Source organism: Sporothrix brasiliensis (assembly GCF_000820605.1).
Source record: "Sporothrix brasiliensis 5110 chromosome Unknown Cont20, whole genome shotgun sequence".
In the NCBI taxonomy this organism is placed as follows: Eukaryota; Fungi; Ascomycota; class Sordariomycetes; order Ophiostomatales; family Ophiostomataceae; genus Sporothrix; species Sporothrix brasiliensis.
The window spans coordinates 5,239,987-5,259,161 of NW_024467139.1; the positions used below are offsets into that span (position 1 = coordinate 5,239,987).

The 19,175-nt window shown below is 60.4% G+C and overlaps 5 protein-coding genes across 5 annotated transcripts; 2 read left to right on the forward strand and 3 right to left on the reverse strand.

The window, feature by feature from the left end:
- Nucleotides 1–528: 528 nt before the first annotated feature.
- On the reverse strand, nucleotides 529–1,821 carry SPBR_07333 (uncharacterized protein; the record flags this gene model as incomplete). Its single annotated transcript, XM_040765587.1, has 1 exon — nucleotides 529–1,821. The coding sequence occupies one exon, from the start codon at nucleotides 1,819–1,821 to the stop codon at nucleotides 529–531; it is 1,293 nt and encodes a 430-aa protein (XP_040617389.1).
- A 1,945-nt stretch (nucleotides 1,822–3,766) lies between these two features.
- SPBR_06583 (glycoside hydrolase family 43) lies at nucleotides 3,767–6,568 on the reverse strand (the record flags this gene model as incomplete). The annotated part of the gene is made up of 2 exons (XM_040764839.1): nucleotides 3,767–4,607; nucleotides 4,821–6,568. 2 exons carry the CDS (start codon nucleotides 6,566–6,568, stop codon nucleotides 3,767–3,769), a joined length of 2,589 nt encoding a protein of 862 aa, XP_040617390.1.
- A 3,284-nt stretch (nucleotides 6,569–9,852) lies between these two features.
- Nucleotides 9,853–12,555, forward strand: SPBR_06604 (uncharacterized protein; the record flags this gene model as incomplete). Its single annotated transcript, XM_040764860.1, has 1 exon — nucleotides 9,853–12,555. One exon carries the CDS (start codon nucleotides 9,853–9,855, stop codon nucleotides 12,553–12,555), a length of 2,703 nt encoding a protein of 900 aa, XP_040617391.1.
- Nucleotides 12,556–13,499: 944 nt separating this feature from the next.
- Nucleotides 13,500–17,666, forward strand: SPBR_06394 (f-box and wd domain containing protein; the record flags this gene model as incomplete). The annotated part of the gene is made up of 1 exon (XM_040764651.1): nucleotides 13,500–17,666. One exon carries the CDS (start codon nucleotides 13,500–13,502, stop codon nucleotides 17,664–17,666), a length of 4,167 nt encoding a protein of 1,388 aa, XP_040617392.1.
- A 180-nt stretch (nucleotides 17,667–17,846) lies between these two features.
- Nucleotides 17,847–19,044, reverse strand: SPBR_07408 (alpha-ketoglutarate catabolism dioxygenase; the record flags this gene model as incomplete). The annotated part of the gene is made up of 2 exons (XM_040765662.1): nucleotides 17,847–18,866; nucleotides 18,952–19,044. The coding sequence occupies 2 exons, from the start codon at nucleotides 19,042–19,044 to the stop codon at nucleotides 17,847–17,849; spliced, it is 1,113 nt and encodes a 370-aa protein (XP_040617393.1).
- Nucleotides 19,045–19,175: the final 131 nt, after the last annotated feature.

Sequence of the window (19,175 nt, forward strand, 5' to 3'; positions counted from 1 at the left end):
ACAAAAGGAAATAAAGAGCAGTCTCCGTCTGGTGACTGGGCGTTTTGATTTATGCGGGATGTCGCAACGACGCGAGACGGTCTCCCGGTGCTCGTGGCATGAGGGGTGGATGAGAATGAAAAGAACTAAGAAAACGTGAAAACGAGGGGACAGTCAAGCAGAAAGCAGCCAGCAGCCAACCTCAAGGAGCTCAAAGTCGAGTCGCCTCAAACTGAGCACGCCAAAAAGATGAGCGGTTCCTGTTCCTATGCCGGCTTGTCTGTCTCTTCTTTTGTTTTCCGTCCTCGCCGTCGAGCTGCATGCGCACACGGCATTTGGTTTGATGGTCGCTTGAATCAGTTCCTTTTTGTCTTGTTTGAGTAAAGAAAGACTTCACAGAGTGAGGGCCAGTCCGAGTAGGGGATGCCAGTCGCAGGAGCAGAGTCGTTGTGAGGGAGTCTTGGAGACTGCTCTCTCGACCATGGCAGGACTTGCTACGAGCCGTCGTCGAAGTGTTTCTTTCTGGTTTTTTTTTTTTTTTCAAGGAAGTCAAGGTCGGAGGAGCAGCCAGGTCTCATCAAGATCGCTGTCGCTGTCGCTGTCAGCGTCGGCGTCGTCGATACATTCAGAGACGCTCGGTTCGAGCGTGTCCATGTCCACGACCCAGTCGCCGGCGTCGGAGCCGGAATCAGAGTCGCAGCTGGAATCTGCGTAGACACCAGTGTCAGCCGCCATCGCCACCTCGGGAGCGAGTTCATAAATGACGCGCATCGGCGAGGTCGAAGGGAGCGCGTGCAGGTCGGACGCAACTTCGGCATCCCCTTCTGGAACGGCAGCCAGGTACGCAGTCATCTCCTCGTCGTGCAGGAAGCGAGCCAGCGCGGCATCGTCGGACAGGTTGGCCAAGGAGAGACCAAGCTCGGGGAGTGTGGGGTCGACGTCGTGGTCGGTGCTCGGCTCACGGCCGGCACCAAATTCATCCAACGCGGCCTCGGCCTCAGCCTCGGCCTCAGCGATCTCATGAAACGCGTCTGGCCCGCACGAACGGCCCCGGGCCCGACCGCGCGACCGACCCTGCGAAATGAAAATGGAGTACACCGGCGCGTCGTGCACAATCGAGTCCAGCCCGAAATCCGCACCACGCGCGTGTTCGCTGTCGTACAGCAGACCCAGACGGTACAGGTCGTCGTCCGGACCGCCGCCACCCCGACCACGGTCGCTCTCCGACAAGCGCCTCTTGGCCGTCGTGGCGTCGCAGAAGGCGCCCTGCCGCTCGAGACTGGGTGGCCGGTGGCTGGTGCGCCGCGCCGACCGCGCCGGGCGTGCTTGGTCGACGTACGCTGCGTTGAGGCAGGCGTCGCGCACCGACTCGCGCTGGCCGCGGACGTGGCCGCGGCCGCTGTACATGCCGTGGAACTGGCCGCTCTCGTGCCAGCGCCGGGGCGCGGCCGTGATGCACCGCTGCAGCAGGCGGATCTGGTGCGGGCGCAGCTTGCGCGGCCAGACGTCGAGGGCGCCGTGTCGGGCCAGGTACGTTTCGCTCGTCTGGGTCTTGTCGCTGTAGGAGTGGTTGTAGTACTCGTCCCCGAAGCGGTCTCGCCACATGGCGACGCGCAGTTCGGTCAGGCGGGCCTTTCTGCGGCCATGCTGCCAGTTGTGGCGCTGGGTGCCCGAGGGCGGGAGGTGGCGGTCGTGGGCGACGAGGTCGGTGAGGTCGGAGTGGGTGCTGGAAAAGGCATCCAGGAAGGGCGGACGGCCATCACACCGTTCCAAGACGTAGGCTGTTTCGACGCCCGGGGGCGAAGGATCGTCCGAGGCCGAGGAATGCAAGTCAAAGGTCATGATTGTGAGCTTCGTGGATGGATGGGACGTCGTGACTTATGTAGAAACGGGGGTTTGCGAGGAAGTTGGCGAAGTAGAGGGATCAAGGAACAATCACCAAGTCTCGAGGGTACGACTTGAAGCTGGTGATGCAATCACGAGCACAGACGGTAATGGTTCGAATGCAGTAGCGGGACAAGTATGAGGATAGCGGAGCGATTCAGGGAAGCGCAAAGTGTGTGTTGGTGAAGGTGGACGACATGAATCAAGGCTCACGGCGTCTGAGACTCGGCGGTGATATATATCGTGGGCACAGCAGTTGAGACAGGGGTGTATCAGGCAGGGACCCAATACGGCTAGGCGTATGGAGACAGCGCAAGCACAGGCGCTTCAGGCCTTGGTTTAGTGGCTGTGCCGCAATGGCAGGGTCGACACAGCAAACTTTATTTTGACTGCGACTACTTTGAGAAATGGTTTGCGAGGCGTCTTTGCCCGTCTGGCGCTGATTTCCTTTCAGCCAGCCTCGTCTCGTCTCTCCATCTGTCGTTCTCGTCCTCGAAGCGCACATTCGGCGGACTGACTCATTCAGCATCATAATTCCTGGTGAAGTCTCCAGGAGCGATTTTGCGTTGAGATTAGTGGATTTGGTGTGCTGTCTTTGGCGGCCGGCTTCACCACTATGTGCTGGCAACTGCTATGGTTGGTGTTAGAGGGTGGGCAGTGCCTCCAGCCTGGGCTTCTTCAGTGTGGCCGGCGTGTTAGCTAATTGGCTGAACTCCGCTGGCAGCGGGCCCCTTGTGATCCCCTTAGGCGGTTCCTGGCGGTTCCTGGCGGTCTCGTGGCGCAACGGGTGCCTCACCAAGGCAGAACAGGTGGGATGGGCTGTGTGATGTAGAAGTGCGAATGGAAATGGAAAGACAGGGGTCAGGAAAACGCGCCGGTAGACGTCTACGAAGAAAACGAGAAACCCGTCTCATGCTTTGCTTACATAGTATTTTGTAATTACATATTGTCTGCCGCCCTCTACCCCTCCCCACTAGCCGTGTAAGTCATGACGCAGACAGTGGCAGCGCCTGTGACGTGCCTTGAAGGTGAGTGCCAAACTGCCCTGGAAGAAAGGGCCGCAGGCGGGAGGGAACGCTCTCCTATCGAAAGACTCACCAAAATGTGTCATTGTGTCTTGTCTTTTGTCATTGTGCTATCTGACGGACATGAGGCTCTGTGAGGAAAAAGAACATGGCTTTTCATTTGACGTACGAAAGACGGTTGTGGACTTAGCCCTGTTAAAGGTGATAATAGGAATGACTGGAAAATAAAGTGAAATTAAAACAAAATAACTTCAGAAGACACCTTAAAGGACACGACTTCTTTGGTCATATGCAAAGACTAGACTATCGCATCTTGAAGAAGTGCCTCGTCCCTTTTCTATTTCTTGAAACATTTCGTCAAACACATGTGGTGTCTGGTGTTCATAGTTTTGTTCCTGGCGATGTAGCCACAAACGCCATTGTGGCCCAGATGGCGACTTTGGCGCGAATCGAACTAACATGACCGATGCCTCAACCACCACATGCCGGACACTTGTTCCCTGATTGAAAACTCCGCATCGGAAGCTCAAGGTCTCCGATGTCGTGCCGACGGGTGCAGTTCGTTTCGTTCAGGCCCATGACCAGTGCACCAGAGCCTCGCACCTTGGCTGACAAACCACGTCTGCAGGCGCGATTGCGAGATTGTAGCACATCAGTCTCGAGGGTGTCTCCAACCCTTTGCCGACGGTCTGTGGTGATTCTTCTTAAATAGACGGCATCGGCAAGCGATCGCGCGACGTAATCCAGCGTCAACCTTTGCAAACTTGCATCGAGTTGCATATCACGACCACACCCCCAAAACTCCCCAACGTTTGCCACCCGCACCGCACGTCTCACCATGGGCTACACAGACAAGCTCGTCGGCAAGAAGATTGTCGTCATTGGCGGCTCGTCGGGGTGAGTTCCGCGCGCCGTGCGCACCATGCACACAGCGCACACAACTGACCCTTTGCAACAGCATCGGCTTCGGCGCCGCCGAGGCGTTTATTGCCGTCGGCGCGCACGTCACCATTGTGTCGTCGTCGCAGGCGCGCGTCGACGACGCCGTCCAGCGGCTCAGCAAGACGGCCGTTGAGGTCGGCGGCGCGTCCGCCGTGGCCCCGGCCGGCGTCGTCGCCAACGTCCGCGACGAGGCCGCCTTCACGGCCGCCCTGCAGGCCCTGGCGCCCGTGGACCACGTCGTGTTCTCGGCCGTCGACCAGATCATCCGCGGCCCCCTGGCCGACGCCAACCTGGACGACGCCAAGCACCTGTTCGGCGTCAAGTTCTGGGGCAGCATCGTCGTCGGCAAGATTCTCGTCAAGCACGACATCATCCGCCCCGGCGGCTCCCTGACGCTCACGTCCGGCGCCGCGGCCCTGCGCGCGCGCCCCGGCGCCGTGCTGGGCGGCGCGCTCAATGCCGGCGTCATCAACCTGACCCAGGGCCTGGCCGTCGAGCTGGCCCAGGGCGCGCCGGGCGGCACGAACAAGAAGGTGCGCGTCAACACCGTGGTGCCCGGCCTGGTCCAGACGGAGCTGTGGGACAAGCTGGGCCAGAGCAAGGAGGCGCAGGCGGAGACGTTCCGCAAGGGCGGCGAGGCGCTGAGTGTCGGCTTTGTGGCGACGCCCGACCACGTTGCCGAGGCCTACCTGTATGCCGTGCGCGCCGACTACGCCAACGGCACGACCATCCTGATCGGTGAGTACCTCCCTCTCCCTTTTCTGCGAGCCATCTTCTCTGCTAACACAAGTCAGACGGCGGCTCATCCAATGTGTGATCCAGTAAGAAGGTGCCAAGCGTAAATGAATCAAATACGTCAAATAAATCAAAAAAATAAAATAAAAATATATATTCGGTTCCATCAGTTCCATCAGTTCCATCAGTTCAATCAGCCCAATCAACCCAATCAGTTCGTGCTGCAACAGGATGTCCACACTCTATACATCATACCGGTCCAGCGGGTCATGCTGCGGCCGGTACACAAACTGGTCGAACCGCGCGTCCAGGGCCGTGCCGTTGAGGTCCGTCGCCGCCATGCCCACAAACGCGCCCGTAAAGCTGCCGTGCACCGGGTGCCCGCCGCACTCGTCCGACACAATCGACGCGTCGTACACGGGGCCCACCGGCTTGAGCTCCGGGTCCGCCTCCGTCGCGTACAGGAACTGCAGCCTCTGGCCGCCACGCACCTGCGCCGCCAGCCGTACCTTGCCCGTGGCCGGCAGCGGCACGCCCGGCGCCAGCGGGGTCTCGAGCGCGCCGTTGGGAAACGACACCTCCGAGGTCAGGAGCTGCAGCTCGCGGCCGGGCTTCTGGTCGCCCTTGGGGAACACGCCCGCGTCCTCGGGCGTCGCCGCCGTCACGGTCAAGTAGAAAAAGTTGTACCGGCTGTAGTACACCGTCAGCCCGGCAAACTGGCGCTCGTCCTCGGGCTGGTAGTCGTCGAGCACGGCCTCGGCGTCGTACGAAAAGTGCGTCTGCCGCCGCGCCACGAGCGCCTGCTCGAACCACGACCCGATGGACTCGCGGCCGTGCAGCACGAGCTGGCCGCCCGCAATCGAAAAGAGGCGCGACGGGTCCGGCAGCCGCAGCCACTGCAGGTCCGGGTGCAGCTTGGACGCCACCGCGCCGTTGATGGCGCTGTAGTCGACCGCCGCGAGGTCCGCGTCCTTCCACGTGTACGTCGTGGGCTGCCAGTACGCGCTCGTGGCCGGGTCGTCGTCGCGCGCGCCGGGCAGGTCCACGTATAGTGAGGGCAGGATGCCGTTGTCCAGGTACAGCCAGCCGTCGTCGCCCCAGTGGGCCGGCTGGATGGCCGTCTCGCGGCCCAAGACGTTTCGGCGTTTCTGGGTGACGGGCCGCGAGCACAGGTGCACCACGTACGGCTTGAGCGACCCGTCCGGCTGCTCCACGTCCACAATGTCGCCGTGGCCCGCGCGCTGCAGCGCCGTCAGCGGGTGGTCCTTGCTGGTCAGGATGTACTTGTCCGGGTGATCCTCGTAGGGCCCCCACACGCTGCCGCTCGTCGACCGCGCCAGGGTCACCGCGTGGTCGTAGCCCGTGCCGCCCTCGGCCGTCAGCAGGTAGAACACGCCGTTGCGCTTGTACAGGTGGGGGCCTTCGGTCAGGGCGAGGGCCGTGCCGCCGTAGATGTTCTTGCGCGGGCCCACGAGGCGCCCGGCCTTGGGGTCAAACTCTTGCAAGACGATGCCCGCAAACGCCGTGCGGTTCTGCGGCCCGCCTGCCCGCCGGCGGTGGTCCCACAGCATGTTGACGAACCACTTGCGGCCGTCGTCCGGGTCGTGGAACAGCGAGGGGTCGAAGCCGGAGGCGTTGGCAAACACGGGGTCCGACCACGGCCCCGTGATGGTGGGCGCGTGCACAATGTAGTTGAGCGAGTCTTTGAAGCTGCCGTCCTTGCGCTTGACGTCCGAGTACACGAGCCAAAACTCGCTGCCGTCGTGCGTCAGGCACGGCGCCCACACGCCGCAGCTGTCCGGGTTGCCGCGCATGTCGAGCTGCGCCGCGCGGTTGAGCGGCCGGCTGACGAGCGTCCAGTCGGCGAGGTCGGTCGAGTGGTAGATCTGGACGCCCGGGTACCATTCAAACGTGGATGTGGCAATGTAGTAGTCCTTGCCGACCCGAAGGACGGAAGGGTCGGCATGGAAGCCGGGCAGGATGGGGTTGCGAACGCGAGGCATGATGACGCGATGAATGCTGTGGGCGAGCGAGCAGCGGGAAATCGCAAGGAAGACTTGAGTAACGAGCGAAGCGAGGACTGGCAAAACGAGGAGAGAGACGAGGCATGCCGGCCTTTAAAGCAGGCCACCGGCTGTTATCGAACCATCTTGGCCGTGGATGCTCAGTCGTTGGAGGTCGAGCTCTCCCACTCCCACCAGATCGCTCCGGTGGCCGACAGCGGCTGTTTGCATTTAACCGGCGGCCTGTGACTTGTGGAATTTGGCGCGCCATGCCTTGCCCCCGCCGCAAGTTGACCAAAATCGGACGTGTAAGTGTATTCATCAAATGTCAAAAGTGAACAGAAAAATAAACAAAAATCATGTCAGGAGTTCTTGAGGACATCTAGCTCATAGGAGATGCCACATCGGGAAAGAGTAGAAGAGTCGTCCTTGCCGTTTTGTGACGATGTTTTTGAAGTTCTTGGCAGGAAAGAGCTAACAACAGCCTGTTGCCCCGCTTACCGCAACAGGTCGTCGCTTCTTAGGTCGGAGTAGAAGACACCGAAGCGGATATCCCGTGACAACTCTCGATGGTGATGCTCGCATGGAGTATATGCTGCGATGACCCAAACGTTTGAACGGCCAAGCCCACGTTTCTCGGGGATATACCACGGACAGCTACAAAATTCCGAGGTTTTTGTCAATTCCCTTCCGAATGACTTGTGCCGGCCACGCACTTCTTTGGACTGTGTCCACCGTCCCTCTCCGCTTCTTGTCAATTTTCTTTTTTTTCTTTTTCTTTTTCTTTTTCTTTTTCTTCTTCTTCTTCTTCTTTTGTTTCTGTTCATACGTCCTCGTCTTCGCCGAGCATAATCAGCGTCACTTTTATCCGAGCCCTATCGGCACCACGCGTCTGAACAAACGACGACGAGCATTCACCGCTCTCTCGTCGCGTGGCTTGCTACTCATGCGGTTGCGTCTGTGTGCTTTGCACGCGAACCAAATGAGCGACGCGCAGAGAAAAAGCAACTATGCAATGCACCAGCGTCCTTTTTGAAATGAAATGCAATCAGCTGAGAGAAAGGGTTTCTGTTGGCAACACGAAAATAGTTGTGCGTCGTATCACACACGAAAACTCTCCGCTGCAGGACGTTGGGAACGACATATGATGTTCAGTGTTGGAAGAGAGCAAAGAAAGACTCTAGCATATTGCTGGGATAATCATTCACGACTATCATGAAAGCTGCCTGGCCGTGTGCATCTGGAGGGCGACTATTGGGTAATTGGGTAGCATTTCCCGACGCTCTGAGCCTCTGATGCTGGTCTGATGGTGCATTGGACTGGGTCTATGTCTTATTTTTGTCCGTCGTAATTACTCCGTTCTTTGCTATGGGGACAGGACAATGCGATATTTCACATTTGGCGTGCAACGGAGGACGAGTTCACTCCTCTTTCCTGACCACAGACCCCTTTGCCAAGGCGAGGAGACATTGGAGGGAAGAAAAGTAAACGGCAGCTGGATAGGCCACCCAGAAGAGAGCCTGTGAGAGGTAGGAGGACACGACCAACAAAACATCGGTATCGATTAGAAACTTTGAAACAAAACAAAATGTGAGTAGCGAGACACCTTGGTCAAAAATAAGTGCCAGGACAAGGTTGGAAAGAAGTCCCAGGACATGAAGAAGGACGACAAGCTCCTTGCTCTAGACGGAGTTGACTGTCATAAGTTTGTAAGTTGTACGTGCTTCGTACGTCGTATGTGTGTGTGCCTGAACCCCTTTTGCGAAATTGGATGCTGCAAGGGGACAAGTGGGCTTTTGGGTTCCATTGAGGGGACGAAAGCCGTGCCTGGGCTAGCACTCAAAACCGAGCAAAAAGCAACACAAAAGCATACAAGTGACAGAGTAGTGCCGACGTGCAGTTGGTGGGTTCCTGGCTGGCGGAGATCTATCCTCATTTGGGATAAGAGGTGGACGAAGAGGTGGACGAAGAGGTGGAGATGGCTGGAGCTTGTAAGACAGCCGGACGACGGGTGCTTTGAGTTGTCACGGCAGAGTGTCAACAAGCAGGCCAGTCAGAGTTTTTTTTTTCGATTTGTTTCCTTTTTTTCTCTTCGGGTCTGGATGGGAGATGGAGAGTCAATGCAAGACGCGGGGGCCTCGGTTGATGAGAAGTGGGCAGCTGTCCTGTATCGTCTGCTTCGTCTGCTTCGTCTGCATCGTCTGCGGCTTCCTGCACCTTTTGCTTGTCTGCACCTGCATCCTACACTCCGTAAACACGAAATGCATGGGGCAGTCAACGGCAAGCGAGGCACGTCGTCGCGTCGAGAGCTGAGAAAAGCTGAGCAATGAAAAGGGCCGGAGAAGCTACAATTGGCTGCGCACGGATAGGGGTGAAGGACGCCATCGACCAAACGAGACACAGACGAATGTGCACCAAAGCAATAAATAAAGAAAAAGGCGGCGTTAGCCCAAAACAATCAACACAAGGCTGTGTCGCTAAAAACGGTGGGTAGAAACGAAAGCTCGAGCTCTTCTCGTCTCTCGTGGCTCCGCTTGTTGGCCCCAGTTCATTGAAACGGCCTGTCCACCGCTTGCCCTCTTCCGACCGTTTCGTCACATTGCTGTCACTGCTGTCGCTGTGCCTGCTCTCCACCAGCATGGCTCTGTCTTCTTGGCATGTCTTGCTTGTATTTTGTATTTTTGTTGTCTTCGGTTCTACATGGTGGACTCAGTTGCTTTCTTTCGACTTGTTCATCCTGGATGGATCTCTTCCTTTATTCGTCTTGACATTCGACATATATCTTTCGGTGCATCATCGTCTTTCTTATCTCCAATGCTTTGACACAGATTTCTTTGAATTTGCTACCGGACAATGGGCAGAAAAAGCGGCTGGCTCGCTACAACTCGGACACTCGCCACGACGAGGAGAAGGAGCCATTGCGTGGGCAGAGACAACAAGCCCTTGGCCGACGATCTTTGAACGGCCTTGACGTTGGAGCTTGTAGCTTGCGTGGACGATCGACGATCGGCAATAGCAACACTAGAAGAAAAATAAGCAACACAGGAACAGAGGTCCAACACACTCGATCACCATATTCTTCGCTTTTGAACTCACTCTTCATCTTTCTTTTCCTTATTCACATTTCTTTTCTTTCCAGTTTGGTTGAGAGTTTGGTCCCCGTGCTGAGGGCATCCTTGAATTCCCAAGAAACAGGTCCTCGAGTACACGGCAATTTCTTTTGTTTTATACTCTTCTTTTTTGTCTCTTTACGTCCCCCATCTTTTCTTCTCTCACCACCGACCATGGTTGCCATACAACCGGGTGACAACCCCGTGGCTGACAGCCCAACCGGCGGCGAGGCTATTTGGCGGTTGCTGACAGGCGTGGCGCACGAATCGTGGGATGCCATCTGCAAACACTCACCTCATGCATTGCACGCGGGTGCCGAGACGGACGAAAAGGAAAATGCAGAACTGAAGCGGCGAGCAGGCCGTGGCGACGGCGGCGGCTTCTTCCACAACGGATGGGGCGACAACAATGGAAACGACAATGGCAACGACGGGTTCTGGGGCCACAATGGACGTGGCAATGGCAAAACGACAGCATCATCGGAAGCGCAAGCAAAGTCCACACCGACGACGTCAACAACCCCAGAGAAAACATCCTCCACGCCAGCCAAGGCCACATCTACAACGCCCCAGGCCCAATCCACACCCGCGGCCGAACCAACGACGGAGGCAACGTCCAAAGAAGCAGTAGCAGCACCCGCCCAGTCGTCAACGCCGGCCGCCAACAACGACAGCAATAGCCAACCGACGTCGGCGGTGAACAACAACGATGGCAACGGTGCTTCTGGAAGTCAAACATCACAGGATGCAGGTGCAGGAAACAATGCGGCCGCCACGGCTGCACAGGCCACGCCCTCTGGAGCAGGTAGTAGCAATGGCAGCAACGACAACAGCGAGAGTGCCGCCGGAGCCAATGCAAGCCAGACCGCCGCTCCAACAGCATCTGCCGCTGCCGAGGCAGCCGGTGGAGCCAGCACGGCCTCTGGTGGTCGTGGCAGCTCGGTCTATGGCGAGCCCCACGGACAGACTACGCCCATTCACGACAGCACGCCGTCGCCGACAACGGCTGGCAATGGTCGCGCATTCGGTGCAGCCGCCACGTCGGACGCTGCATCGGCTACAGGCTCTTCCATCTCGTCGAGCGATGGCGGTGGTACGTCCTCTACGTCCAGCAGCAACAGCCATGCCGGGGTCATTGCTGGTGTCGTTGTGGCTCTTGTACTGCTGCTGGCCGCGGCTGCTCTGCTCTACCGTTTTCGCCGGTCCAAGGCATTGCGGCCATTGTTTGCTGCCTGCAGTGGCAATCGCAACGGCGGAGGCATTGGCAGCGGAGGCGGCGTAGACGGCAATCCAGACGGGGCCCGACGGCTCAACAGCCGGGGCTCGGTGCGGTCGCTGTTGACACCCCTCAGTGCCGTGCCTAGTCCTGGTCCCAGTGCTGGTCTCAGTGGCGGTGGCTATGGAGGCGGCTATGGTGGTGCGGCCATGTCCGAAATGATGGCCGTGGCTGCACCGTCGGCGCAGACGGGCCGCGTATTCAACGAGAAGCAGTCGACTATGGCCATGGCTGCAAGCGCCGTTGCCGGTGCCGGTTCTATTGCCGCTGCTCCTGGCTCGTCTTCGGCTGGAAATCTGCCGCCTCCGAGGTATCCACAGGCCCCTGCTGTCATGGGATCGCCTCGATCGGTATCATCTTCGGTCGACAGCGGTGATCTGACACCCTCAACTGTTTCATCGGGCACCGCTGGTACGCCGGGCACCGCAGCCGCTGCCGGCGCCGCTGCTACTCGAGGACGTTCGGCGTCGCGCAGCAGCTACAGCACCTTTCCTGCCACAGGCCGGACCCACGCCTACGGCCACAGCACCAGCAGCAGCAGCGTCAATTCTGTGCCGCGTCTGCAGCCCGTGCCAGCGCAGCCCTTTGCTACACGGCGCGGCGGCAGTGGCGGTCGTGCTGTTGGTGGAGCGGCCCACAACATCCCTGCCGGCTCTCTTCTGCCGACACCGCCGCCAACGGCTGTCCAGCCAAAGGAGCATGTCCAAGCGCAGGCACAGACAGTTCCCCGCCTGGCGGTCGACACAGCGGACGGAGTGAATGGCCACCCGTCGACGCAACGCTCTCCCATGTCCCGCACACCCACGCAACCCCTGGCGTCGCCCGCAGCACTCGCACCGCCGCCTTTGTCCGCAACGGGACGCCAACGGTCGTCGATGGAGAACAGCGACGACATGCACGAGATGGACGCAATGGGCGCCACGGACGCCACGGACGCCGCCTCCTCCCAAAACCGCTCGAGCTACGGCAGCGTCGGCGGCAGCAGCATCACCAGCAGCGTGCTCTTGTCGCCGTCGCTGCTGCAGTGGCCTGTGCCCCCGCAAACGCCACAGACGCCGCCCATTTCGGACCGTGATGGGTCGTCGGAGGACACGATGCCCGCTGGTGCAGCGCCAGAACCATTGGCGCCTGCGGCCGCACCGGTGCCAGCAAAGGGCCGCCCTCGGGCGACGAGCAGCAGCAGCAGCACGATGCTCGGCCGCGCGATGCCGACGCGGGCACCCCTCAACGGCCCGGCCTCGCGGAGTCTGCTGCAGACGCCAGTTGGACGGCGGCCCAGTCTTGGCGGCGGACTGTCTTCAGGGGCAGGCGAATCTGTCGGGTACGGACACATCAGCCAGCAACAGATGCACCCGCAGCAGATCTCGCAACAGATCTCGCAACAGATCTCGCAACAGATCTCGCAACAACCACTCCCACAGTATCAACAACAGAAATATCCGCAGCAGCACCGCCCGCCAATGGGCTACATGCCGCCCCAGGCATCAGCCCTGACTGTCCGCACCGACGGCCAGGCCACGTCGGTGCGCATCCCCATCTCGCGGTACCAGACGCCCCAGAGTCCGCAGGGCATGCAGAGACAGCGGCAGGACTACTACTAGAGACGAAGAAGGAGACGAGAACAAGGATGATGGACAGCAGGAGACAGCGAGTCATAGCGAGGCTCATCAGGTGTAGGATACAGCTCGTTCATTGGCGTGGAGCATCATGAAGCCGTTTCACACGTATTTTCTTCTGTTATTTTTCTTTCATTTCCTTCTTCCAATTATCTATTACGAATGTCAAGCGAGCACCGTGGAGTGTATTGCCTACAAGTATCCCATGACTCCTATCTGCATTACTGCCTGAATCAATGATGATGACTCTTTCCCCGAAGCATCTCTTGCGAGCTTTCCTTAAATAAGACTGCCCCTGTGCCTATCCCCCTGAAGCAACTGTGCTCGGCAGCACTGCCCACGGCCACCCGCTGTAAAAGTTTGAAAGTCGCCCCTAAAGAATCGCCTGCGGCCCTACACAGTGCTGAAACCGGCTGAATAAGCATACCAGATCGGGAAAAGCAGGCTGTTCTTGCTCCAACACAGTCGCACCTTCCCCAAACACGCCCATCGGACATAGCGGACGGGAACGGAAGCCGCGACCCAGACAAGCCAAACACGCCCCAGATTGGGCCAAATAGATTGGCCTGTCTCATTTCCACCCCAAAATCCCAAAAAATCATCACAACAAACCACAACCTGACCTTGACTCAGCTTCCGACTGTGGAACACAACCTCACTGCCTCGCTACGCGCCCTTCTCTCACGAGATACAAACGTCCATCAATCAATTGCTTTCGACTCCTCGTCCAGATACGATTCGACTTTGCCAACGCGCAGAGCACTTCTCCAACGCGACTCTCAAATCGACTCTTTGGATCCCTCTCCAATCGTTCCATCCGATCGTTTCGGTCCGATACCCTCTCCATCTCCTTCGTCGACGCGTCTCTCTGCTCGCGACGACGATTGTAACAGTGCTGTCTCCCCTCCACCACCCTCTCCAGCCTCTTTATGCACCGCGGGCTCCCCGAAGCTTCAGAACACGCTGCGCTGCAATCCATCCCCTCGTCCTCCACGTCCTTTGCCCAACATGGCCTCGATCGTCCCCGCCCGGACGCCTCTCTGCGCGATGCCGCCGTCACACGCACAGCTGTGTCAGCCGACGCGGCTGGCGATAGCTCCGTCGACATCCAGAAGCTCGACGAAAAGCTCCGCCGCCTGAAGACCGCCGCCGTTGCCAACACTTCTTCGCCCTCTCCCTCTTCGCCCGCCTCGCCATCGGCCGCCTCCACGTCAGCATTGACTGCGCCGACCATGGCCGGCCAACGCGTGGCCGAGTATGAGCGTGCCCGCACTCCGGCTGCCTGGCGCCGCGAACGCGTCGTGTTCCAGGTCGTCAAGAAAGCCCCCGGCGCGTCTGGCTCCCTTCTCGGGACAGGCCGCAGCCTCAACGACTTTCCCAACGAGGTCCTGACCCACGTCTTCTCGTATCTGCAGCCCGGCGCCCACGACTCTGTCGCGCTCGTCTCCAAGCGCTTCTACGCCCTCATCACCACTCCGCATGCCTGGCGCATGGCCTTTTCGCGCTTCTTCCCGGGCCAAGAGGCTGCCACCCTGAACGGTACGGCGGCTCTCCTGGCAGCGGCTTCTGATGGTAGTGGTGGTGGTGGTGGTGGCGGCGGCGGCGGCGGCGGCAGCAGCGGCGGTGGTGAGGACCACAGCATGGCTGTCGCTCGTGCGGACGCTCGCCGCTTCGGCCGCTTGACTGCCCTTGCCTCCTGGCGCAGCGAATACCTTCTTCGAACCCGCCTCTTGCGCAGCCTCATGTCCGGGAAACCGGGCGTGTCTGTTGGCGTCAAAGGCGAGGGCCCGGGCAGCAAGGCTGTCATGGCCCACAATAAAAAGGCCACCGCTGTCATCACCTACAACTCGCAGCTGCCGGGCACGGTCGACCACTTGCATGCCGCCTTTGCCGCCACCGGGAAGAAGCAGCCGCGCGTGGTCCACGGCGCTTCTGCCTTTGGCGTCGTCACCTCCAGCAACCCCTCTCTCGGCAAGCTCGAGGGCTGGGGCTACCGCGAAGAGTACATGGCGCCGCAGCTGGAGGATGTCAACCGCAGCCTCACTCCTTTTGGTCTGGGCCCCGGCCGTGCCGCCATGCCGAATGTCATGGACGTCAGCAACCTGTACGGCGCCATTGTCGGCGAGGCCTTTCCTGGCGGCCGTGCCCTGACACGCGCCACCAACGACCGCAGCCTGGCCTACCTCGACAACGCGACGCGCCGCCGCCATTTCCCCGCCCTGCTGAACGCTGTCGACGCGGCGCCCGACCTCTCCGACGTTCCTACCATCCCTGAAGCCGCGGAAGCTGTCACGGCTGTGTGGGTCGCCAAGACGACAGCTGTGCCGACGGTGACCAAGTCTATGGTGGGCTTTTTGACCGGCTCGTCGCTCGGTGTCGTCTCATCCTATTCGCTCGACAAGGCCAACTCGTCATCTCGCTACCCGTACTCGCATCTGACGGCCCGCTGGGTCGTGAGCCCCGGCGTCCCGATCATTGCTGTCACGGCGGACGACAACTACACAGAGAAGCGCCGCGCCGCTCGCCGCGTCTGGGCTGTCGCCCTAAACGCCCTTGGCGAAGTGTATTATTTGCAGGATGTGCCGACTGCGCCGTCTACAGCGGCGACCGTCACCGTCGAACACGACCAACTGGCCTGGCAGGCCGGCCGTTCGGTCAGCTGGGAACTTGTGGAAGCCTCCCGTCGCACCCTGACATCGGACTGGTTTGACGACAAGGTCGAGTCGCTCCGTATTGCCGCCTCGTCGTCCCCGCATCTGTCGCCCGACTCCGTGGGCCTTGTCCAGGAGCAGCGCGTGGCCGAGGCCCGCGAAATTGAGCGGTACTTTGCCCTCATGCCAGAGCACTTCCGCGCCGTGTACGACACCTGGGACATGCGGCTGCAGCTGCAAGTCGATTTTGCAGGTGGCAGCAACGGCAGCGGCAGCGCGAGCACAGCAGAGAACATAGTGGTGGTTCGCAGCGGTGCCGAACAAAAAGGGCAGCGCAGACCACAACCCGCCAAGGTCACGCGCTATACAAGACTTGTCACGGCTGCCGCTGCCGCTGCACCGGCCGCCTCGTCCTTTCCTGCGACGCCGGCCACGCCCTTGTCCCCTGTGTCGTCGGGCACCGTTCCGCCTGAACCGTCACCTGCGCTCTCCATCTTTAGCTCGGGCCAAAACACGCCCACGCCGCCAACACTGACGCCGCCATCCCGTGCCGGTGCAGCCACCGGTACGCCTGTCGTGGCTAGTCTTTCCGGTGGCGAGTGGACGCCGCGCCTGACCAACGTTGCGTCTGCGACGGTCGGCTGGCAAATGACTACCTTTTCTCTCAAGGGTAGCAACAGCAGCAAGTCTACGGTTGATGCCGAGATTACCTGCAGTGCCGTTGACTTGAGCTTGTACTCGGTCGTTGCACCGTTTGAGGACAACCTTCTCCAGCAGCAGTCCGACGGTGTACCTACGACGATGGGCGAGATCCCCGGTCGGCGTTCACGCTGGCTGGCCGTCGGTACCAAAACTGGCGCTGTCATCGTGTGGAACCTGCGCGAGGCGGTGTCGTCTTCGTTGCTTTCGACCGATTCCGCGTTTGTCGCCGAAAACACAAAAGACAACATCGTCTGGCCACTGCGCATCATCCGCACCGACTCCCCTGCCATCACCAGTCTGGCCGTCTCGGCCCTGTACCTCGTTCACGGCGGCAGCGACGGTCTCGTCCAGGCCTGGGATCCTCTCACGTCCACAAACGGCCCCGTTCGCACGCTCAACGCGCCGTCGTCCGGCCGCATCCCGCGCCACCTGACCCACCTGCGCGCCCAGCTCACGCCCGCCACGTTTGCCTCGGTCGGTGCCATCTTTCTGGACCCGGACCCGACCGTGCTGCGCGGCGTCTTGGCCGTCGGCACCCTCATCCGCTTCTGGTCGTACAGTTCTGCCATCCGCAACGCCAGCCGCAAAAAGGGCCGCCGTCTTCGCCACACCAACGCCGAGGGCCAGCTCGTCAACCGCCGCCTCATGGGCGAAAAGGTGTCCGACTACATTGCCGCCGAGGCGGCCGAGCTGCGTCGCGAGCAGGAGAGCGACGAGCGCCATCGCGCACGCCTGCTGCAGCGCTTTGGCGTCGGCCTGGCCGGCCTGACGGACGAGGAAGCCATCCGGTACGCTGAGATTCTGTCTCAAGAAACGTTTTCGCTCGACGAGCAGCGCCACCAGCAGTTCCACTCGCTGTCTCAATCCGGCGACTCGGCCGAGTCATTGTCGTCTGCGGCCTCAGCCACGACGTTTTCGTCCGAGGAGGCCGTCAGTGCCAGCGGTGGCCCGGTGGACACCGTCACGTCTGAACCGAGCATGTCTGGGCGGAGTCCTCGTGGTGCCAGTGCTATGAGTGCGGTGAGTGCTGTGAGTGGCGGCAGCGGCAGCGGCGGCAGCGGCGGCACGACGCGCGCCGCGTCGGCTCGCTCGCCATCGAGCCGCCGCGTCAGCCACGGCGGCCGCAATGGGCCCACGCTGGTCGCCGAAGAAGACGACTTTGAGCTGCAGATCCAGCGCGCCATTCGCCTGTCGCTGATGGAAGGGGTCAACGACGATGCGCCCGATGCAGACGGTGTGACGATCGCCCCTGGTACTGCGACGTCGGATCCATTCCAGGCTCTGCCGCAGACGCCGAGCCCGCCGATGTATGAGAGCAGGGCCAAAGGCAAAGGCAAGGGAAAGGGCAAAGCGAAGAGCAAGGGCAAAGCTCCTGGGACTTCGTCTTCCCCGTTTGCCCTGTCGTCGTCGCCGGACGACGATTTCGGCTACGACGGACACGATCGTCGTAGCCGTTATTCGACAGCCGGCGCGTCCTCGGCAGCTGGGCCGGCCACGACCCAGACACTGCTCCCAGAGCACCACGTCGTCGGCGAAAACGAAGACGACGATTTCCAGATGGCCCTGCAGCTGAGCCTGCAGGAGGAAGAGGACAAGACTGCGGGCCTGGGACAGATGGTCCATGGAAGCGACCTGCAGGAGCAGTACGACAATGACGCGGCGCTGGCGGCGCTGCTGCACAAGGACGAGTTCCCGGCGCTGGAGGTCAAGTACACCGGCAAGGGCAAGGGCAAGGGGAAGTAGGGAAAGTGTGTTTGTGCGATTACTGTTGATTGTTGATTGTTTGGTATTACTACTGGCTTGATTCTTGATTTTCTTGCTTGCTTTTCTTCATTACTTTTCGTCTGGCGACGTGGCATAGCCTTTGATCGTCCTCCTAATATTTGATTGCTTCTCCTCGTTCTTCTGCTACATGCTACAAATCTACCACGTCGACTCGAGTCCATGCACGCCGGTCGGCTTGTCGGCCTGCGTCGTCAGCCGCACGCCATGGCGCAGACCCTCCTGCGGGTTGTGCACGTTGTAGTCGGCAATCGCCGTGTGCGTCGTCACCCGGTTGTCCCACAGCGCCACCGTGCCCTCCTCCCACCGGACGCGCACCTGGAAGTCCTGGCCAAAGGTAATGTGCTTGAACAGCAGCTGCAGCAGCGCGTCCGACTCCTCGTTCTTGAGGCCGACGATGCGCTTCGTGAAGCCCGGGTTCACAAACAGCGACTTCTGCCCCGTGGCCGGGTGCACGCGCACCACCGGGTGCTCCGACGTGACCGGCTCCCGCCGCACGTGCTTGCCGTCGCGCCGCGCATTGTCCGCCTGCGGGAACCCGCTGTGCTCGGCGCGCAGGCCCTCCAGCAGCGTCCGGATCGGCGGCGACAGCCGCTCGTACGCCGCCGTCGCCGACGCCCAGGCCGTGTCGCCGCCGACGGGCGGGACGCTCAGCAGCGTCAGGATGGTGATGCCGGGCGGCTGGTGCTCGTACGACACGTCCGAGTGGTAGCCCGTGGTCGTCAGGCGGTTGTCGCGCTGGCGCGTGCGGTACTCGTTGTCCGGGCCGAGGTAGATGTTGTGGATCTCCAGGTTGTCTTTCACGTGCGCGCCGACGGGGTGGATGTGCAGCGGGCCAAAGTAGCTGGCAAACTGCTTCTGGGCCTCGACGCCGGCGTCCTTGAAGTCCTGGTCGCGGAAGATGACGACGCCGCGCTCGGCAATGAGCAGGGCGAGCTCGTCCTTTTGCAGGTCCGTCAGGGCGGACAGCTGCAGGCCGCGGATCTCGGTGCCAATGGCCGGGGTGAGGCGCGTGGCGGTGACGCCGGCGGCCGGGTCGGTGGGCAGCAGGTTGGGTTTGGCCTTGTTGGCGACGAGGCCGCGGTCGTGGAAGGCAAACGGCTTGAGGGGCGGGAAAGTCGTCTTTTCGTCGTAGACCGGGAGATAGGCAGCGTACTTGTACTGGGGACGGGACGTGCCGTGTGAGTAAAGGAGGCTAGGGCGTCGCTGGATGGACAATGCCGTCTTCACGGTGTCATGGACTCACCTCCTCGTGAAGCTTCTCGTCGTAGGCGAGGGACAGCTTGAGGGGCCCAGAGGCACCCTCTGTCTTGGTGTTGGTGGTGGTTGTGGTCGACATGGTGGGTTATTGTTGGCGGTAAATTCGTTTCGATGAGGAACGAGAAGAAACAGAATGCGAGCCAGGGAAAAGGGGTCCAAGGCCTCTGTTATATCCACGTCGAAGCCGTAGGTCCGGAAGACAGCGCGGCG